Source organism: Kogia breviceps, chromosome 12, assembly GCF_026419965.1.
Source record: "Kogia breviceps isolate mKogBre1 chromosome 12, mKogBre1 haplotype 1, whole genome shotgun sequence".
Lineage (NCBI taxonomy): Eukaryota > Metazoa > Chordata > Mammalia > Artiodactyla > Physeteridae > Kogia > Kogia breviceps.
This window is the reverse complement of record NC_081321.1, coordinates 9233619-9252079: the sequence shown is the minus strand read 5'-3', so window position 1 is coordinate 9252079 and position 18461 is coordinate 9233619. Positions and strand designations below refer to the sequence as shown.

Below are 18461 nucleotides of genomic sequence, written 5' to 3'. Positions count from 1 at the left end.
AGAGCAGACTCAGGGTTGGTAGTATGTGTCTTCAACCCTCAGTAGTAACCAAATGTTTCTTTCACAAGCCCTTCACCTGGTAGGGAGAGCCAACGAACTTTATCCTAGAGAGGAATCTTCGCAGCTCCCCGCGGCCAATTTTGGGGGCCGTCTCCTTTAGCTGGACCACGTGGCCCTCCATCAGTGCCCACCGCAGACTAAGCTTACTGACCACCAGGGGTGCTGGGTGCCCTTCAGAGCTTGGCCCTGTTGTCCTGGTGACATAAAAGGCATCCTTCCAGAGGTCGTTGATCCCAACTGAGGAAAGACAAATACAAGAGCAGTTAACAAGGACAGAAAACTTCAGCTCACAGGAGAGCGGTTTGTTTTGGCAACTGGATTCATTCACTCATTTCCTCCTTCGCTAATTCACAGCAGAAGTTTGCTGAGCACCTAATCACCGCAAGGCACTGACTAGACAATGGGTGCCCAGGGGTGCAAAGCAGCAAATTCTCAGCCTCTGTACCTGTGCTTCTCCGAAGCTACTTCTGAGAAAGCCCCAGATCAGGAAGTGAGAGGAACGGCCAAGTGTGGCGACAATTTGGTAGAAAAGTGAGCACAACAAACTAGAAATTCTGAGAATTCCTAGACTGTCGGTACCTGGTGGCGTAAGCTACGTACATAGCCAGTGTTTATTTTGCCTCATCTATAAACCAGGTATTGTAATAAAAATGGTCGTGATTCTTAGTGACCATTATGTAATGCTCACCGAGTAACAATTTATGCTACTATTGAAAAAGAGGTCATTTAGATCCAGTCACAGGATTTTGCAAACTCACACCTCCCCACCGCGGCCCTGCCGCGCACAAAGCCAGTAGGCAGGAGTGCTTGCAAGTTCCAGATGAGCTGTTCTTCCCAGTGCAGCCCAGTGGGCCCAGAGTCACAGCACCAACCTCCCCTCCAAGGCAAACGAGTTTGTAAGGAGACAGCAAGTCTTTGAATGGCGAGGGAATACGGAAAAGAAGTAAAGAAAGGGACCGTGGCCGGCCCGGCCGACTCCCAGAGGCCAGTGTGGGATGGGACCCTCCAAGGAAGGGACCATTGGACGATCCCAGACCAGCTGCGGCCGCCGACTTTCCAGGGCTTTGCATTACAGGTCTCCAATATGTGACCCCAGTTTTGCTCTGTGATATTATTTAGATGCACATATGAAGTAGAACACTTCCAAATGTTAACGGCGGTTATGAGTGGTAAGATTACGGGTGATTTTTCTTTTTCCCTTTTTCTCCTGGCGCCAGTTTCTGTGCGATGGTCATGTGCACTTTAGTCCAAAGAAAGTCTCTACCGGGCCTAAACGAATGCCCTGAGGACACATCCTGCCTCTGCTTTACCCCTTGCAGTGAATTTCAGGTCCTAAGCTCCTACAAGGTCGAGAAACTAGTCTGATTTGCATTCCCAAGCCCCGAGCACAGCGGCTGAGGCTCAGTAAACATCTGCTGAAACATTAGCTCCGTGGACCCTTGGGGACGGATAACACCGCCCCGCAGCTTCCAGCATGTTTGGAGGCTGCGGGTCCTCACCCCGTGCTCCCGCCAGAGGGCGCTCTCAGGCGATGGCCCCAGGGAACCAGGGCCACCAGGGGAAATGCAGGGCAGCAGCTCGGCACGCTCGTCCTGCTGTCATCTGCAGGCACACACCCTCCCCTTGGTGGGACGACGGCATCACCCCCACCACGGCCAGCACATCCCCTCCCCTCCTCTGTGTACACAGACCCCACCGTCCCCGGGACTTACCCTCTGAAGCCGTCACGGTGCCGGTGGCATTGGCCAGATCCAGAAGAATGGAGGGGAAGGCTGGATGCAGGAGGTACAGGTGGTGCAGGCGGGGTGGCTCCGTTCCTAGGGCGACATCCTGAAAACAAGCAACAGTGACAGCAAAGGTCAGTCCACACACCAGCGTGCGACGTCACTCAGACGAAAGGGTGGTGGTTACTCATCCCCTGCGATCCCAACCGTGAGGGTGTGTCTGAGAGAAACTCCCACATACGAAAGACATGCCATTTCAAAGAGCTGAAAACGCTGATTAAACACTAACTTCTTCAAACCACTAGAGTTAGAAAATGCTTTCTCCCTTATAAGAAAAAGAGAGGAAGAAAGGAAATGGGCGTGCCCCAGGAGAGAAAGTGACAGGGGCCCCCGCAGTCTGGTGCCAGTGGAGTATTAGGAATAGGTTCTTCCCTGACAGCAGGCGGGGTGGGCGGGGGGCCTTCGTGGAGGCAAAATCTGCATTCAAAAAAAATATATTGAGCCAAAGACATTTGCTTTCACTGGACGTTGAAGCCAATCGCAAGAGTCAGGCTAAACAAACAAACAAAAATCACAAAAATCTTATCTGTTCCTGAAATAAACAGGAACGGACCAAACAGAACTCACTAATCGTAAAATAAAAATTCCAAGGCCTGCGTGTCAATCTCCTGACCCCCGACGGCAGAAAAAAATGCACATCAGGGACTTTCCTGGTGGTGCAGTGGTTGGGAATCCACCTGCCCGTGCAGAGGACATGGGTTCGAGCCCTGGTCCGGGAAGCTCCCACATGACACGGAACAACCAAGCCCGTGCTCCAGAACTACTGAGCCTGCGCTCTAGAGCCCACGAGCCACAGCTACTGAGCCCGCGAGCCACATCTACTGAAGCCCGCGCGCCTAGAGCCCGTGCTCTGCAACAAAGAGGAGCCACCGCAGTGAGAAGCCCGCGCACCGCAATGAAGAGTAGCCCCCACTCGACACAACTGAAGTGAGTGTCAGCCCTGCTTCCACGCTGTCAGCACGGGAGGGGACACGCATGCGGGAAGCTCGCGGTGCACTCCCACCACTGTCACAGAGCAGAAGAGGGCTTTCCCACACACCTCAGGATCCCGGCACCGGCTCAGCGAACGTGACAAGAAAATAGCCCAGCTCCCTCCTCGCTGCTTATGGCATGGCGCCCAAACTCCTTAGCGTGAAAACCAAGGTCTTAAAGCCTCTCGACCCCAATCTGCCTTCCTTGGCCTCCTACGGTTATATGCCTATGCACCCCACGCTCTAAGAACGTCTGAGAAACGAGCACATGCTTCACTTGACTTTACCAGACCTTGGCCAATCTTATTCCCCCTTAGACGTCTTCCTTGTGGGCCCATTTCCACACGTTAAAACACCTCTTGTCCAGAGGTCCCCAACGCGATGTCACTTCTTTCAAGAAAAGCTCCCTAATCGCCCCCAACAAAATGACGACCCCTCTCCCTTTGTGCTTCCATCGAAACTTCCTATGTGCACCCCTATTACAGCATTGGTAATATGCCTTTGTCTTGTGGCCATTTATAGACACTTACATTTGAGAGTCATCTGATCCGAGCCCCTCATTTTATTAAAGGAGGAAACCAGGAAGTTAAATGTTAGGTAGATTGCCCACATTCACATGTCAAGGAACTGCAGAGTTAGGACGACCATTTATGGAAATCTGATCCGAAAGCGAGGGACCACGTTAGCATCTTCACTGACAGATAAAGAGCATGAGGCTCCAAAAGGCTAAGTCCTAGAGCACAGGGCGAATGACCGCAGGACTCTCCCTCGGTCAGGCTGCCCGATCGCCAGGGGCCGTCCGTCTTCTCCTGCAGAGGGCAGCGCTGTTCCTGGTTTATACCCCGAGGTCCCTGGCACACGGTAGGTGCTGGTCAGCTGTGTTTAACTGGACTAAATCAGGGTGAGTCTTACTCAAAATCCCCAGGCACCTTGTAGAGGTGGCCCCGTGCCTCCTCAACCCCGTTAAAGTGCTGCAGGACAGCATTTAAGACATTCTCAAACCTGCCTTCCGTGTAGCGGAGCTTCTCTCCCGTGATCCCCCAGGTGAACCCTCACTTTCAGCCCAGCGTCCCCCACCCCTCTGCTTTGCCACCCTGCGGCCCCGCCCATTTCCGAAATCTCAGCTTATTCACCTCAAAGCCCAGCCTCAGCCCCCATGAAACCCTCCCTGCCCCCTGCAGACCGGGCATGGTTATTTCTCTTCAACAGCTGCAGCACATAGGAAACATCTGTTCATTTGAGTCTAGACTTCACCCTCTACCTACGCCTCCCATTGTCGGGAGCCGGTGGCTGGGAGCCGCTGTCAGCTTTCGCTGCTCAGCAGAAAGGCAAAGCGGACGGAGCACAGCTCAGGAGGAAGCAGGTTCCTGCCCTGCCCACCGGAGGGCTGTTTCGTCTCTACCCACAACCGCCTGCACGCGCGGCTGGTCTGATAACACCTCCCGACCCACTCAGCCCCGAGAGCTGCTGCCGTCTGACAAAGTGACAGAGGGACCCTCCCAGGCTCACTCACAGGATTGGGCGATGCAGCTGACAGCCCTTCAGCCCAGAAGAGGAAGACAGACTTCTGGTCCACAGCGGCTGCCGAGGTGGCCGGGGTTTCTTCCATGTGACACGGAACGCTGTAACTCCAAGCGACCGCGCCAGAGTCCCCGTCCACCACCATCACCTGCAGAAGAGAAGACGGTGAGCACAGGCCATCCTCAGAGAGACAGCGGAAAACACACGTGCACCAAAACAAAAACCCACGGACATGCAAATACCACACGCGTTAACAGGTGGAGCTGACCAGATGCAAACAACGGGGTGTTCGGAGAGCGTTAAATAGCAACGAGGCCCAGGACCCTAGACAGAGTCTAAAGGACTGCAGCCTTCCCAGGTGGGAAGGGATATTATAAATCATCTAGGCCTCCTCGCGTCCTCAGATGAGGGGACGGAGGCTCGGGGACGGGAGGTGACGCTGATTATTCTGTGTTCGGGACAGTCCTGGATGGAGCAGCCATCCCACCGCGGAGGGGCTGAAACCCAACCTCATCCCTTCCCTCCAGCGATGCAGCTGCCGCGATTACGGGGAACATGATTCGGACACAGCTCTGTCCCGTCCCCTGTGCTAAAAGCTTTACAAGTTTGACTCTGTCGTGTGCGTCCTGGCAGGTGCAGCTCAGCCCAAAGGGAGTCTCGAATTTAAAAAAGCATAGTCTGAACAGGCACAAAAACATAAAATGAAGAGAAAAATTCACTCCTTAGTTGCATCTCTCGAGGGATAATTAAGGGGATTAGATTTATAATCCCCGGCAACACTTGTTATCTCTTGTCACCCCAAACACCTCACACGGCACAGTTCTAGAACAAAACAGCCTCTCCTTTGCCAAAATCCCCAAGAAACTCCCCCATCACCTCCAGCCCCGGCATCTCCGCGGCCTCTCTCCTCAGCGTTTCTGCCCTGCGCCTCCTTCAACAATCCCTCCCGGGCGCCCCCGGCGTCCTGGGCCTGCCGTTCTCCGCCCAGGATCCGGCTCTGCTTCGCCGAGAGCAAGCAGAGGGGAAGCATGCTAGCAGTGCAAGATTCCTTCCATTAGTCTTGGGGAGAAAAGAAGTCTAGAGACACTGCATTTAAACACTTTAGCCAGGGACACACATTACTCCATTTAACTGTCACACCAACCCTATGAACGCAAGTGGTCTTATGACTCCCGTTTCACAGATGCAGAAACTACAGCTGGGTGAGACTGTGTCATCTGCCCAAGGCCACCAATTAGTAGTGGAGTCAGGGACTAAAACCCGAGCCTGAACCCTCAGCATCTCAGCTCGAAACCAACCCATATGTACCCTTCCTCCTCCATCCTGCTGGGAAAGCCAACGGACATTTCAGTCTCTGCCTGAATTATCTTTGAAACACACTCAGACACTGCTTCCTTCCCGTCTAGCACCGCCGGAAGACTCTCCCCCAAGTGGTACTTGTGTCCTCGGATCTGTCCCCTACTCGTGACTACATAACCCTAGGCTCTGCACCTCATCTGAATTCCACAGCCTGGCTTTCAGTCCCTCCACCAGCTGAGCGCGTCCTGACCGCTCTGTTAGGAAGGCCCCTCTGTCCAGCCTCCTACATCCATCCAGCAAACCTCTTCTCTGCTCTCGTGACTCTGCACATCTAACGCCCAACCGACGGGAAGCATCTCTTGACACCCTTCACTCCATCGGCTCCCCAAGTCCCCGTGGCATCGTGCGAACTTCCGTTCCAGCACTTACCACGACATACGAGGTACAGGCACCCCGGTGACCGAACCACACGAGGCAGTGGCTTGTTCTCATTGATGCTGTGTCTCCACAGCCATCATCTGCGCACCTGGCACAGAACCCGGCATACGTGAGAGGCAATGATTAAGTGTTTGTTGAAGTCACTCTCAGGGAACAGGGTACAATCGTATATACATACATATTTCATGCTGAAGATAAACCGAAACGCTCAGTCGATTATAAAAAAAAAAAAAGAAAGAAATTTTAAAAACTCAAATTCTGCCTGTAATGTTAAAGGAATGAAAACTGTCTATCCAGTCATTAACTCCTCACAATATACAACCTGACATAAAATCAGAATGGCCTATTTGTGTCCTTGGAACACACCCTACCATCCATCTCCGCGAGCTGGAGCTCCTGCCCCTGCCTGCCCACCCTCCTCTAGAAACACAGCTCAGCTGCAAGCCTCTGCTCACCTTTCCCACCTTTATGAAGTCCTCCGTCACAGCCTAGCCAGCCCGGCTAGCCCACCTTCTGTGAAATCTCGGAGTATGTGTACTGAAGCTGTACATTTATTTATACCTGCCTTTCCCCATCAAGAGACTTCAGAAGGCTCCTGTACATTGAGAATCCAGAAGGAACTCCTGCATAGGAAGGAGGGCAGCTAGAAAAGCTTCTGATGCTGTAGAGTTTAGCACTGCATTGTGACTTTTCATTTTATCCATTCAGCTAGACTTGGAGCTCTTTGAAGGAAGAGACCATATTTTAGGTTCCTTTTATTTCTCACGATGCCTAGTGCAGGGCTGGACACCCAGTCTCTACTGGATATATGTTTTGACTGATCTTGAGTCCCCAGGTTTTACCTTTTTCAGCCCAAGTCCATTCGGTATCTGCAGAAGGAAGTCTAACGTCTGATCATCCGTGAAATACCCAGGAGTAGGCTGGCTGCAAGTGAGAACAACGTGATTGATCAGAAGGAAAGGAGAAAAAGAGGAGAACCTAACTCCTTCCCTCCCCCTTCCCCTGCACTAGCCCCAGATGTCCAGCAATCAATCTGGGTGACTTGGAAACATGGGCAAGTGGAACAGAAAGCAGACACGAGAAGCACGCTGCCAACCTGAGCAGGCCTTGGAGGCTCAGGGTCCAGGAAGGGGTGAGGTTTTGCCCCTGAAGCAGGACAAGGCCTTGTCTGGTGGTGATCAGGAGGTTGCTGCTGTTGGAATCCGGCACCTTCACCATCTGGAGGAGCTCCACCCCATCACTGAGTTAAACAAGACCCCGACAGTTAGTCTCAGGCTTGGATGAGATTCCTGCCCTGCTTGTTTGGGCTCTTCCTCTCGGCGTACGTGTTTGTACAGACCCTTGCATTTGTCTTCCACCAGTGTCTTGTCAAGCGGGGCTCTCTGTCATTCCAGTTGAATCTCCTTTTCTTGGTTTCTGTAGAAACCAAGGAGCCCTAGAAAATTCAGGCAAGTTCACAAGGAACTGACAGGAGAAGTGCATCTCACACTGGATGCTCTGGGAGAGATAACAGAGCTGAGGACACTGGCAGGGAAGGAGACGGAGGTCAGGACAGGACGCTGGAAGCTGTCCTTAAGCTCGGACAGCTGCTCACCCTCTACACTTCAGCCAATTACTTCTCCCTCTGTACAACCGGGACTAGTCTGCTTAACGTCTGTCGCATGCACTGACACAGTGTGATACTGCCTAAGAAAATGCTAGAAACTGGCTTGAAGCTTCTGGGAGGAAAAGAACGAAGACAGTTATTACCCAGGCCTGGGGTGAGATGAGTAAAATCCACGGTAGATAACAAACAACATGCTTTTAGTTAAGAAATAAACAAGAAAAAAACCAAACAAACAGGATTTCATGGATGCTGCCCTTGCTTCTGCCAAAGTGATTCTTCAACTAAGAGTAAAGGAAGGCCGATCCTTCAGCACAGTTTTACCAGCAGTTGTGTTAAATAAACCTGTCTCCCTACCTGAGGTTCCCCGGTCTCACCCTGCCCTGCTCTGACTGCCACGCCAAACAAATATCCCTCTCTGCCGCCCAGGGGCGAAGTGATCACACGCCAGGGTCACCCACACGTAGACGTCAACGCTTTACGTCACCAAGAGAAGAGCACTTGGAACTCCCCTTAACCAGAGCAGAAGGTGGCATATGAAGGCCAGCACTGTTTTCCCCCCAAACCTCTGCCCACGTGTTCACCAGCCCAACCAGACAACGACTTGGTGTCACTGTGACGGGGCCAGACGGCTGCCCACCTGTAAATGTCAATGAGCTCAGACAGGTTGATGGGTCTCCGCTTCTCCCACTCGGGCTCGTCTATCTGCAGGGAAGGTGGTAAGCTGTCTCGATTTTGGGCTTGAACGAAAACGTCCCGCAGGGCGACAGCCTGGATATTTCCTAGCAGCACAGAAGAACCAACACGGAGACGGTGAACTTTAGAGCACCTTCCCAGGGTAAGGATGGGAGCGAGAGACCCAGAGCCGGGCCAGGTGGATGGCTCCAACACAGCCCGCCCGGCCCAACAGGGGAGTGGGGAAGTGCTTAAGTGGGCGCTGGGCAGAGCTTCTCATTGGAGAAGAGTGAGTGCCCTGCGGCAGGGGGCCCGGGCAGAGGAGGTGACGGAGGGCTGGTGTCAGTGACTCCAGGCTTTCTCTACGTCACACAGGGAGGCCTCACCATACACCCGTGGGGACAGTAGCAAAAATAAGCCTTGCTTCTTACCAAAGCCAAACAGGATGTAGGCAGCCCCGCTGGTGGTGATGTAAACCTGAGGGCCGATCAGGTTCCCCACTCCGACGATGTTGTACTTCACGGGCCGGCCCACGGGACTCCCCGTCCGGCCAGACACCAGCAGAAAGCACAGATCTGGCTGACGAAGTGAAAGACGGGTGTTGAATCCATAGAAGCCTTATCGTTTCCGAATCAAATCATTTCTCTAGATGGTCGTTGCTTCCTCATTAGCTAAGAGGTCAGAAAGCCCTCCCAAAGTTGGAAAGCCCAGAGCCAGGCCCACTCTGTTCTATTTCCCTGGAAGTTAGAAAGCGGGGCAAATGCCTCATTCCCTTGTTAGATGGTAGCTCGGGCAAGTTCCCCAAAGCACGGTTGTTGCTGACAGTCTCCTGAGGCAAAGAACTCTATCTAGCCTAGAGCTAAACAGAGTACAGCCCACCCCGTGTCTCCACCCCCTACTCAGCAATGCCCAGTAACATCTGGTCCCAGGAGAGCCGGCGCAGGCAGTGCACTCCCATCATGACGTACACGTCTGGCCTGGCCACCGTCAAGCAGAGATCAGCAAACCTCCTCTGTGAAGGGCCAGACAGTAAACAGTTCACGTTTTGCCAGCCAGGTGGTTTCCGTAGCAGCTACTCTGCTCTGCCACTGCAGCGTGAGAGCAGCCATAGATGATACATGAGTGAGCAAGTGTGACCCCGTCCCAGTAAAACTTTATGAAAACAAACTGCAGGCCACAGTTTGCCAGCCCCTGCGCTAGAGGATTTTCTTTGGGGAATAGAGTCACTGGTTGGGAAATATAAGGACTAACTACATGGATATCTTGACTTCAGTAAAGCTGTTGACAGAGTTTACCATCATGAATTCTTACGGACAAGATAAAGAAATGTGGTTCTCAGGGTACCCCGAGAAAGAGCCAGCGCCAGCCCAGAGGGAGGTTTCAGTGGAACGTCACAGCACCCAGCTATGATCTCATTCCTGTTAATCATTCTTATCAAAGACCTGAATGAACAGAATTCAAGTCGATCACAAAACTGAGAGCGATAGGTAATATGCTGTTTGACAAACTCAAAGTTCCAAAGAGTCTTAGACTGGAAGATGGGTCAAAATCTGGAAGAACAGATTAGGCCATTAATTAAAACGTGGGTATTTTAGGGTAACAAGACTCATCGTGGTGATCACTTTGAAATGTATAGAAATATCAAATCGGTAAGTTGTTCACCAGGTACTGACACAGTGTTGTAGGTCACTTATTCTTCAGAAACAAATAAACTCACAGCAAAAGAGATCAGATTTGTGGTTACTAGAGGGAGGGATGGTAGGACGGAGGACTGGATGAAGGCGGTCAAAAGGTACAAACTTCCACTTATAAGATAAATAAGTACTAGGCATATAATGCACAACATGATAAACATAATTAACACTGCTGTCCATTATATACAAAGAGAGTAAACCCTAAGAGTTCTCATCACAAGGAAAAAATTTTTTCTATTTCTTTAATTTTGTATCAATACGAGATAACGGATGTTCACTAAACTTACCGTGGTCATCATTTCAAGATGTATGTAAGTCAGATCATTACGCTGTACACCTTAAACTTATACAGTGCTGTATGCCAATTATATCTCAATAAAACTGGAAGGAAAAAAATGAAAGAAGTAGGGAAAAAAGACGTGGGTATTTTAACGGGTTATAAACAAAAACTGATTCTTGGAAAAGCTATCACAGCCTTTGGCTGCATTTATAGATATACAGAGTCTATATCAAAAGAAGCAACAATTTCCCTCTGTTGATATAACTGGTTATATTACAAATAGAATACTGTTTTCATTTATGGGTACCATATTATAAAAGAGATATGAGCAAAGTGTAGTGAAAAAAGAAAGAAATCAAGAAAGAGAGGGGTGTGTATCAGTTTGCATGAGGAACAGTGTGAGAAATTGGGACTGTTTATAGAAAGCCTGCTATTCTCAAGGCTTTAGAGGGACCAGGCTTCCAGCAAAAGGGCTTTCATGTAGAAAGAGGATTAGATTCAGAGTATTCCATGGAGCTGAAGCCGGCATCATGAATGGAAGCTATGAGAAAGCAGATTTCTCACCAATAAGAATTTTCTAGAGTGGGCCAAGAACAAAATGGACTGTCTCGCCAATGAGCGCCGTTGCCGCCCGCCTGAGGACGCAGAGGGAATGGGTGCCAATGTATTTGGAACAGTGTATCAGCGACTGTAGCACAGTGTGAGAGCATTAACTTCACGGCCTCTAAGGTCCCTTCCCACTGACATGCTAGCCCAGATCTGTTCTCTAACCCCAACCACGTCCAGGTGTCCCAAGCCCGCCTCACTCCAGCCCCAGACCTAAGAATGCCACACCTCTATATCATAGACCTAATACGTCTCATTCCTCCTTCCACATCTGCAGCTCAGAGCAAACACATCCCTCAGGTTCTTTTTTGCTGGTATAGAGGTCAGAAAAGTCAGTACGGAGATGAAGCTACTACTCTGAACCCATCACTTCTCCAAGATTTTTCTAGTCTTGCCTATCACTTTCCAGGCAGGATGGAGACTAGTCCATATCCCCTCCCTCCACACCATATCCCCTCCCTCCACCACCAAAAAAGGTACAGAGTACAAGCAGGTGAGAAGCCATTCCTGTAACAGAGCCCCCTTGCTGGGGAGGGTCCCTTAGTCAGACCTGAACTGTCATCCGGTCCACCACCGCTGGCTAGAAGACAGATGTGATGTCAAGGCCAAGATTTTTAAACTTGTTCGGGACACATAAATCTGTCCACTGCCTTGCTACGCTTCTGCTAACAACCATAATTCCTTTAAAAAGAAACTCCCCTATCTGTAGTGAGGTGGATGGACCTGGAGTCTGTCGTACAGAGTGAAGTAAGTCAGAAAGAGAAAAACAAATACCATATGCTAACGCATAGATATGGAATCTAAGAAAAAAAAAATGTCATGAAGAACCTAGGGGCAGGACAGGAATAAAGATGCAGATGTAGAGAATGGACTTGAGGACACGGGGAGGGGAGAAGTAAGCTGGGATGAAGTGAGAGAGTGGCATGGACATATACACACTACCAAACGTAAAATAGATAGCTAGTGGGAAGCAGCCGCATAGCACAGGGAGACCAGCTCGGTGCTTTGTGACCACCTAGAGGGGTGGGATAGGGAGGGAGGGAGGGAGACACAAGAGGGAGGGGATATGGGGATAAATGTATATGTACAGCTGATTCACTTTGTTATACAGCAGAAACTAACACACCATTGTAAGGCAATTATACTCCAATAAAGAGTTTTTTAAAAAGTAACCTATATGGGAAAAGAATCTGAAAAAAAATGGATATAATATATATGTGTAACTGACTCACTCTGCTGTACACCTGAAACTAACACAACATTGGAAATGAACTAGACTCCAATATAAAATAAAAATTAAATTAAAAAAAAAAAAGAAACTCCCCATACTTTCCACTTTGGGACCTTCTGAGAATCACTCCCTGATGGATGTAATCATTAAAATGTTCCCTACTCCCAGGTCTCTTTATTCACAGGGACTGGAATGATAAAAGATTATGTGAAGAATTCCTGACATTTTGGTTCAGTCTACTTGGAGACCAGTTGAAGAAAAACAAACAGAAAGGACCCCAATAAGTGACTAGCCTTCGGAAGTGTCCCTCACTATCTATCTTCTTTTCCCGCACCTCACAAACATAAAGTATCGTCGGAGGTACTAGAGCAGGGCTCCTGAAACCGTGACTGGTGACGCACTCTGAGTTAGTTTACGGCGCTCTTGACAGAAAACTGTAAAGTACTGATAGATTTCATTCCATTCTAAATAATTTTACTTGCAGGTTTTGTAACTCCACTCCATATATACATTACAAAAATCACAACAAGGTCTAGTGAAATTAAAATAAGCTATCAGATGAGGCACAACGATCGGTAGCCACATTTTCCCACAAATATTCCTGGCTGTTCGTTGTCCAAGAGCCTTTTCTGGCAGACTCACTCTAGACGGTCTGAGAAAAAGTCTAAGAGAAAGTTTGACAGAAGCTCTGAGAAAAGCTTCAGGAATAAAAACGTAAAATTGAGATAATTCTGTCCATTAATATATTCTTTCCTGTGATTTACGGAAAAAAAAAAAAAAACTACCACTATTTTATCTGTGCAGAGAATAACTAGTTCCAGGTCACTGGAGTTCTAGCAAAGCGTAACTGAGAAGCATAATTTAGGGACCACTGTACCAGAACCAAAATCTGCAGGTACAGCTTAAACAACAACTCTTTCTTTGGTTGCTGTTGTTATTACTTGTTAGACTTACAATTTTTTTCTATATATCTCTTATGAGCTTTCTATCCGTCTGTCTCATGGTTTTATAGTTGCAATAAAAGTTAAGTACGTATAGTAAAACCAATAATATGTACACTTGGTGAAAAACAGGCACCACCCTAGGCATTTCATATGTGTTAGTTCTGATTTCCGTAACCATCGTGCAAGTAGAATAACATCCCCGCTTTACATACGAAGTAACCAGGGCTGGGATAGGCTCTGCGGTTTGCCCAAGGCCACAGGGCAGTAGAGCAGGAATTCAAACATAGACCTATCAGGCTCCCAGGCTCTGCCATGCCGGTCAATGGAACCTGGAAAATGGGTTCAGAATGGTAACTTATTCACTTAATGTCACAAAGAGAATTTATTTAAACCTAAGCCCTTGTGATGAGAAGGTTTCAAGCAGCATTTCTAATACTGATACTAGGAAATGACCAAAGTTGACACTTGCCCTGTAAGAGACGAGGGCCACGTAACATGGGGCATACCTGCAATTCCCCAATGACCAGAACTGCAAGGTCTTTAATGCCATCTTCATCCAGGTCTGGCAGCACCACGCCTGGGGCAGCCAGGGTACCGTTGGGTAAGTAGTGCGGGTCTAAAGTCCAAATGGCTTTCCCTGGGGAAAGATAAGTACACTCATCACAATTAGGGATTTCCGCCTCTGCAAAGGGCAGATGCAATGCTCCCAGGCCAGAAAAGAGACTCAACAGGCTGAGTGACAGACAGCAACTCCTACACACGTTTTCCTTTCATTTTCATCTTCCTGGGGAGACATGGAGCAGGGAGTATGCACTGAAATCCCCAAGTATCTGACTAACAAGCCCATGTGATAACTTCACACCTGGGTTTTTTAGGTAACATGGACATGCTGAAGACTCTCGAAGAAAGAAGAGCCCACTTGTCTGGGATGGAGGAACTGATCTGTTAAGAGATGATTCCAACTCCTAAGGAACCATCCAGGGGCAGCCACACAGAAGCCCAACTCGCTCCTTCTACCATGTGTTCATGTAAGTAGAGGAATCATAAAAGGTTTTCAAGATGAATTCAGTGCCAGAGTTAACTCACACGCCAATTTTTTTCACTCAGAAGGACTCCGACTCCCAAACTCCAACCTTTACAACTAGGAAGGAGGCTACTTTACTCAGCTTCACTCAAGCCGGAGGTTAATGAGCGCACTGGAAGTATATGACTCTGTAAGGAGCCTTCACTGTATTTGATTCTCTTCCGTTCCTTTTGCCACATATGTCTGAATGTGATAAAAAGATAAAAGAGGCCAAATCAACATGCCTCCACAAACCTTAGTTTCTTCACCGGCGTATTTTTCAGTGGTTAATGCCCAAGTTTACATATGAACCCTTGTACGTCAAATACTGAATACAAAGAGAAAAAGCTCCATGGTCTTCCATACAAAGAACAGAGAAGGGAGATTACTTAGAAACCGAAAGCCCTGGCATAGGTTCTCTTTGGATAACTGAGCTTAGCCCCATCCTATCACCAAGCAGGCTAAGCCAGGGCTCTATGACTCACTCTACCCAAACTCTTTCTCCTCATCTCCCTTAATATCCACCTTGCAGAGCAGGAAATCAGACCTCTCACCGCGGGACAGTGGAACGGTCCCTTCCCTACCAGACTGTTCTAACCTGAGATTAGGCCTCCCAGGAACAGCGATCTCTCGTGGTCAGTGATTTTTTTTTTTTTTTAATTATTTAATTATTTATTTCTGGCTGCGTTGGGTCTTCGTTTGCGGTGCGCGGGCTTCTCACTGCAGTGGCTTCTCTTGTTGCGGGGCACGGGCTCCAGGCGCGCGGGCTTCAGTAGTTGTGGCACGCGGACCCAGTAGTTGTGGCTCGCGGGCTCCAGAGCGCAGGCTCACGAGTTGTGGCGCACGGGCTCAGTTGCTCCGTGACACGTGGGCTCTTCCCGGACCAGGCAAGAACCCGCGTCCCCCGCATCGGCAGGCGGACTCTCAACCACTGCGCCGCCCGGGAAGCCCCGCGGTCAGTGATGTTTACCTGATGTCGCGTTGAATGCGCTGAGCATCTTGTGTGTCCCCGTCACAAGGCAGACGGTCTCGGCCACTCTCCCTGGCATTAGATCCAGACAGGTAATATCTCGGGCCTCCTCGGGGAGGGGACTAGACCAGAGCGTACTGCCATTCATCCCCGAAAGGCACACGAGGACAGCAGGTGGCCTTGAGACACCTAAAAGCACACAAGAGACAAGAAAGGGCAGGAGGCAGAGGAGATAAGAGGGAGAGATGAGCGGGGGGCTAGAAAACCAAAAGGAAATAGAGGTAAGGCAGCAACTCGGACCTGTACGCTCAGCTCCCTCCTGTATTTCTGGCGACAAGGTCTGCAAACGGAGTACCCGTCACATCTGTTCAACACCTCTCTCACGTAAGACGGCATCCTCCAGGCACCCCGTGGGCACCCCTACTCTCCCAACACACTTGTTGACGGGTCTGTCACCTTAGCCCCCACTTAACAGGGATATCCTTAAGGCTGAAGCCTGTCACGTTCATTTATGCATCCTCAGTGCTTTGCAAAGCACCGAGCATATCTAGCAGCCAAGTGCTTTCTGAATAAAAGGAGCAAAATCAAGAATATGGAAAAGGAGTGGTTGGAAACAAACAAACCAAAAAAAGAAACGGGAAGCAAAGCTAGGCTCAGAAAATTGACACTGATCTAGAAGGAAGCAAAGTACCTGAATTCTAACCATTGCTAGCAAATGCTCCCTGAGAGCAGAAAATCTCTTTACAAAATAGACCTGGGGAGTAAAAAAGGTCATGAAGAACCTAAGGACAAGATGGGAATAAAGACACAGACCTATTAGAGCATGGACTTGAGGATACGGGGAGGGGGAAGGGTAAGCTGTGACGAAGTGAGAGAGTAGCATTGACATATATACACTACCAAACGTAGGGTAGATAGCTAGTGGGAAGCAGCCGCATAGCACAGGGAGATCAGCTCGGTGCTTTGTGACCACCCAGAGGGGTGGGATAGGGAGGGTGGGAGGGAGGGAGACGCAAGAGGGAAGAGATATGGGAACATATGTATATGTATAACTGATTCACTCTGCAGAAACAAACACACCATTGTAAAGCAATTATACTCCAGTAAAGATGTTAAAATAAATAAATAAATAAATAAATAAATAAATAAATAAAAGAAACCTGGGGGCTTCCCTGGCAGTCCAGCGGTTAAGACTCCACACTTCCAATGCAGCGGGCATGGGTTCGATCCCTAGTCAGGGAATTAAGATCCCACAAGCCGAGTGGCACAGCCAAAAAGTGAAACAAACAAACCAAAACCCGTGAAGATTATACTTGGCAAAGATCAGGAGGTCCTCCTGGTCTAGAGTTCCAGGGAATCAGCTGATCTGGCTCCAGTCAAGAAAGAATACTTGGGCAAACTTAATACCTAGCTGGCAAAGGATTGGAGCAGCTCACCTCTTTAACAAACAATCCTTTATGTCACTCAATTAGCCTACCAGAATAATAACTTTTCTCTCTTGCCAGTTTCACATTCACTTTTGGGACAGGCATAGGGTCCACCTCACACACTTCCACTTTTCACTTCTAGCAACAGCGAATAAGGATAAGGACATGTAGGTTTTCGAGCTTCATTGTACCTGTTCCTCAGAACTGCTAATTAAACATGCAACCTAAAAACAAGTGACAAACTGGTTTGCCCTTTCAGACCTTGTTGCCAGAGGCAGCAGTTTACATGACAAATCTCAGCAATGTATGTTACGCCCCGGACTTCCCAGGGATGTTCTGATTAGTAGACTGTGCTGTCCTTCCTCCTTCATGACCCTATCGACTCCACATCAGTTGCGTGACTCGTCTTTTTCCCGCTGGTGATGGGGCATCCCTCTCCCTTCACACCACGACTCCTTGAGGCAGAGACCACACTCCTCTTGTCTAGCTCAAAAGAACCAGTGCAGCTCTATGTAAGGTGCACAGCAGGTTGCTGGATGAATGAACAAATGAACAAACAAATAAGAAACACAATCCTCCTCACGTTCAGCGGCACAGATCTTTGAACCCACTGGCTGGGGTTATGGGCACAGCAATTTGACGTGAGGGTCAAGGGCAGGAACTCCAGAGTCTACCGGCTACACCATTTGGATCCCGGCTCTACCACTACCAGCTGTGAGACTGATCAAGTTCCTTAACTTCACTATCCCTTAGTTTCGCCAACTGCAAAATATTAGTCCACAGGTGGTACATTGAGGGATAAATTCGTTCATAATATGTTATGTACTTACAACAGTGCATAGCACACACAAAGTACCAGGTGTTAGTTAGCACTATTATTATTTTTATAATCTATAACCAAATCAGTCTGGTCCATATTGTGTCCAAACTCATGGCCTTGCCATCATGAGTCCTGATATGTAGCAAACCATGTAAAATACCAAATGGCTGAAAAAAATCGCTAAAAGTGGATACGGGAAGTTTTTACTTCAAAGGCTAATGAGTCATAGGCAGAAAAAAAACATAATTAAGGTTGAATCATATAAAAGTCAATTTCCAGGCTGGAGGTTCTTCCCATAAACAAAGCTATGCCCAAATTGCTTCTGCATATTGCAGAAGCCCCAGAAAGGCATTTCTAATAACCTCAGAGAGGCATGCAGCCTAGAATTCTCCATAACACACCTAAATGTTTACTCCAAGGCCTGCATGATTAAAAAACAGTTGGTAGGGCATCCTCAGCCTCAAACCAGAGTTCCTGTATCAGTTGACAGACTTCAGTTCGAATCCACTTAAATGGAGGCTGCAGGACAAACCTAAAGCCCTGATGCACCTATAATGAAAGTGCAACTTTTTTTTTTTTTTTTTGCTATTGTATCAGCTGGGGGGTCCCCAAAACACCCAGCTCACTCAATTAGGGTAAGTTGTGGAGGTTTCATAAAGAGGCTGTCGAGACCTCCCTGGTGGTGCAGTGGTTAAGACCCCACGCTCCCAATGCAGGGGGCCTGGGTTCAATCCCTGGTCGGGGTACTAGATCCCACGTGCATGCCGCAACTAGGGGTTTGCATGCCGCAACTAAGGAGCCCTCCTGCCAAACTAAGACCCAGCATAACAAAATAAATAAATAATTTTTAAAAATAAATAAATAAAGAGACTGTTTACAAAGATGTGGTCGGGGTGTAGGGAAACCACAAGAGATAGTACAGCCCCTCAGAACTGTTGCCACGCCCAGGCCCAAAGAGACAGGGGGAGGAAGCGTTTCCTGGGATCCAGAAAAAGAAAGTCCTGTAAGAGGCCCACCTTGAGAGAGGCTGTGACCTCTGATCAAGGATGTAGCCGGCCTGAGGTGGCCCGGGCAG

The 18461-nt window shown here is 48.9% G+C and overlaps 1 protein-coding gene across 2 annotated transcripts in view; it reads right to left on the bottom strand.

The window, feature by feature from the left end:
* The window catches only part of FAM234B (family with sequence similarity 234 member B), a 78921-nt gene that overhangs the window by 3079 nt on the left and 57381 nt on the right, over positions 1-18461 (bottom strand). For both annotated transcript variants that reach the window (XM_067008750.1, XM_067008749.1), the window contains 9 exons: positions 15140-15328; positions 13613-13743; positions 8783-8930; positions 8317-8458; positions 7170-7313; positions 6916-6997; positions 4329-4484; positions 1773-1890; positions 77-297 (listed from right to left, as the gene is read on the bottom strand). In XM_067008750.1, coding sequence (XP_066864851.1) covers positions 77-297; positions 1773-1890; positions 4329-4484; positions 6916-6997; positions 7170-7313; positions 8317-8458; positions 8783-8930; positions 13613-13743; positions 15140-15328 — 1331 coding nt within the window. The remainder of the gene's footprint in view (positions 1-76; positions 298-1772; positions 1891-4328; positions 4485-6915; positions 6998-7169; positions 7314-8316; positions 8459-8782; positions 8931-13612; positions 13744-15139; positions 15329-18461) is intronic.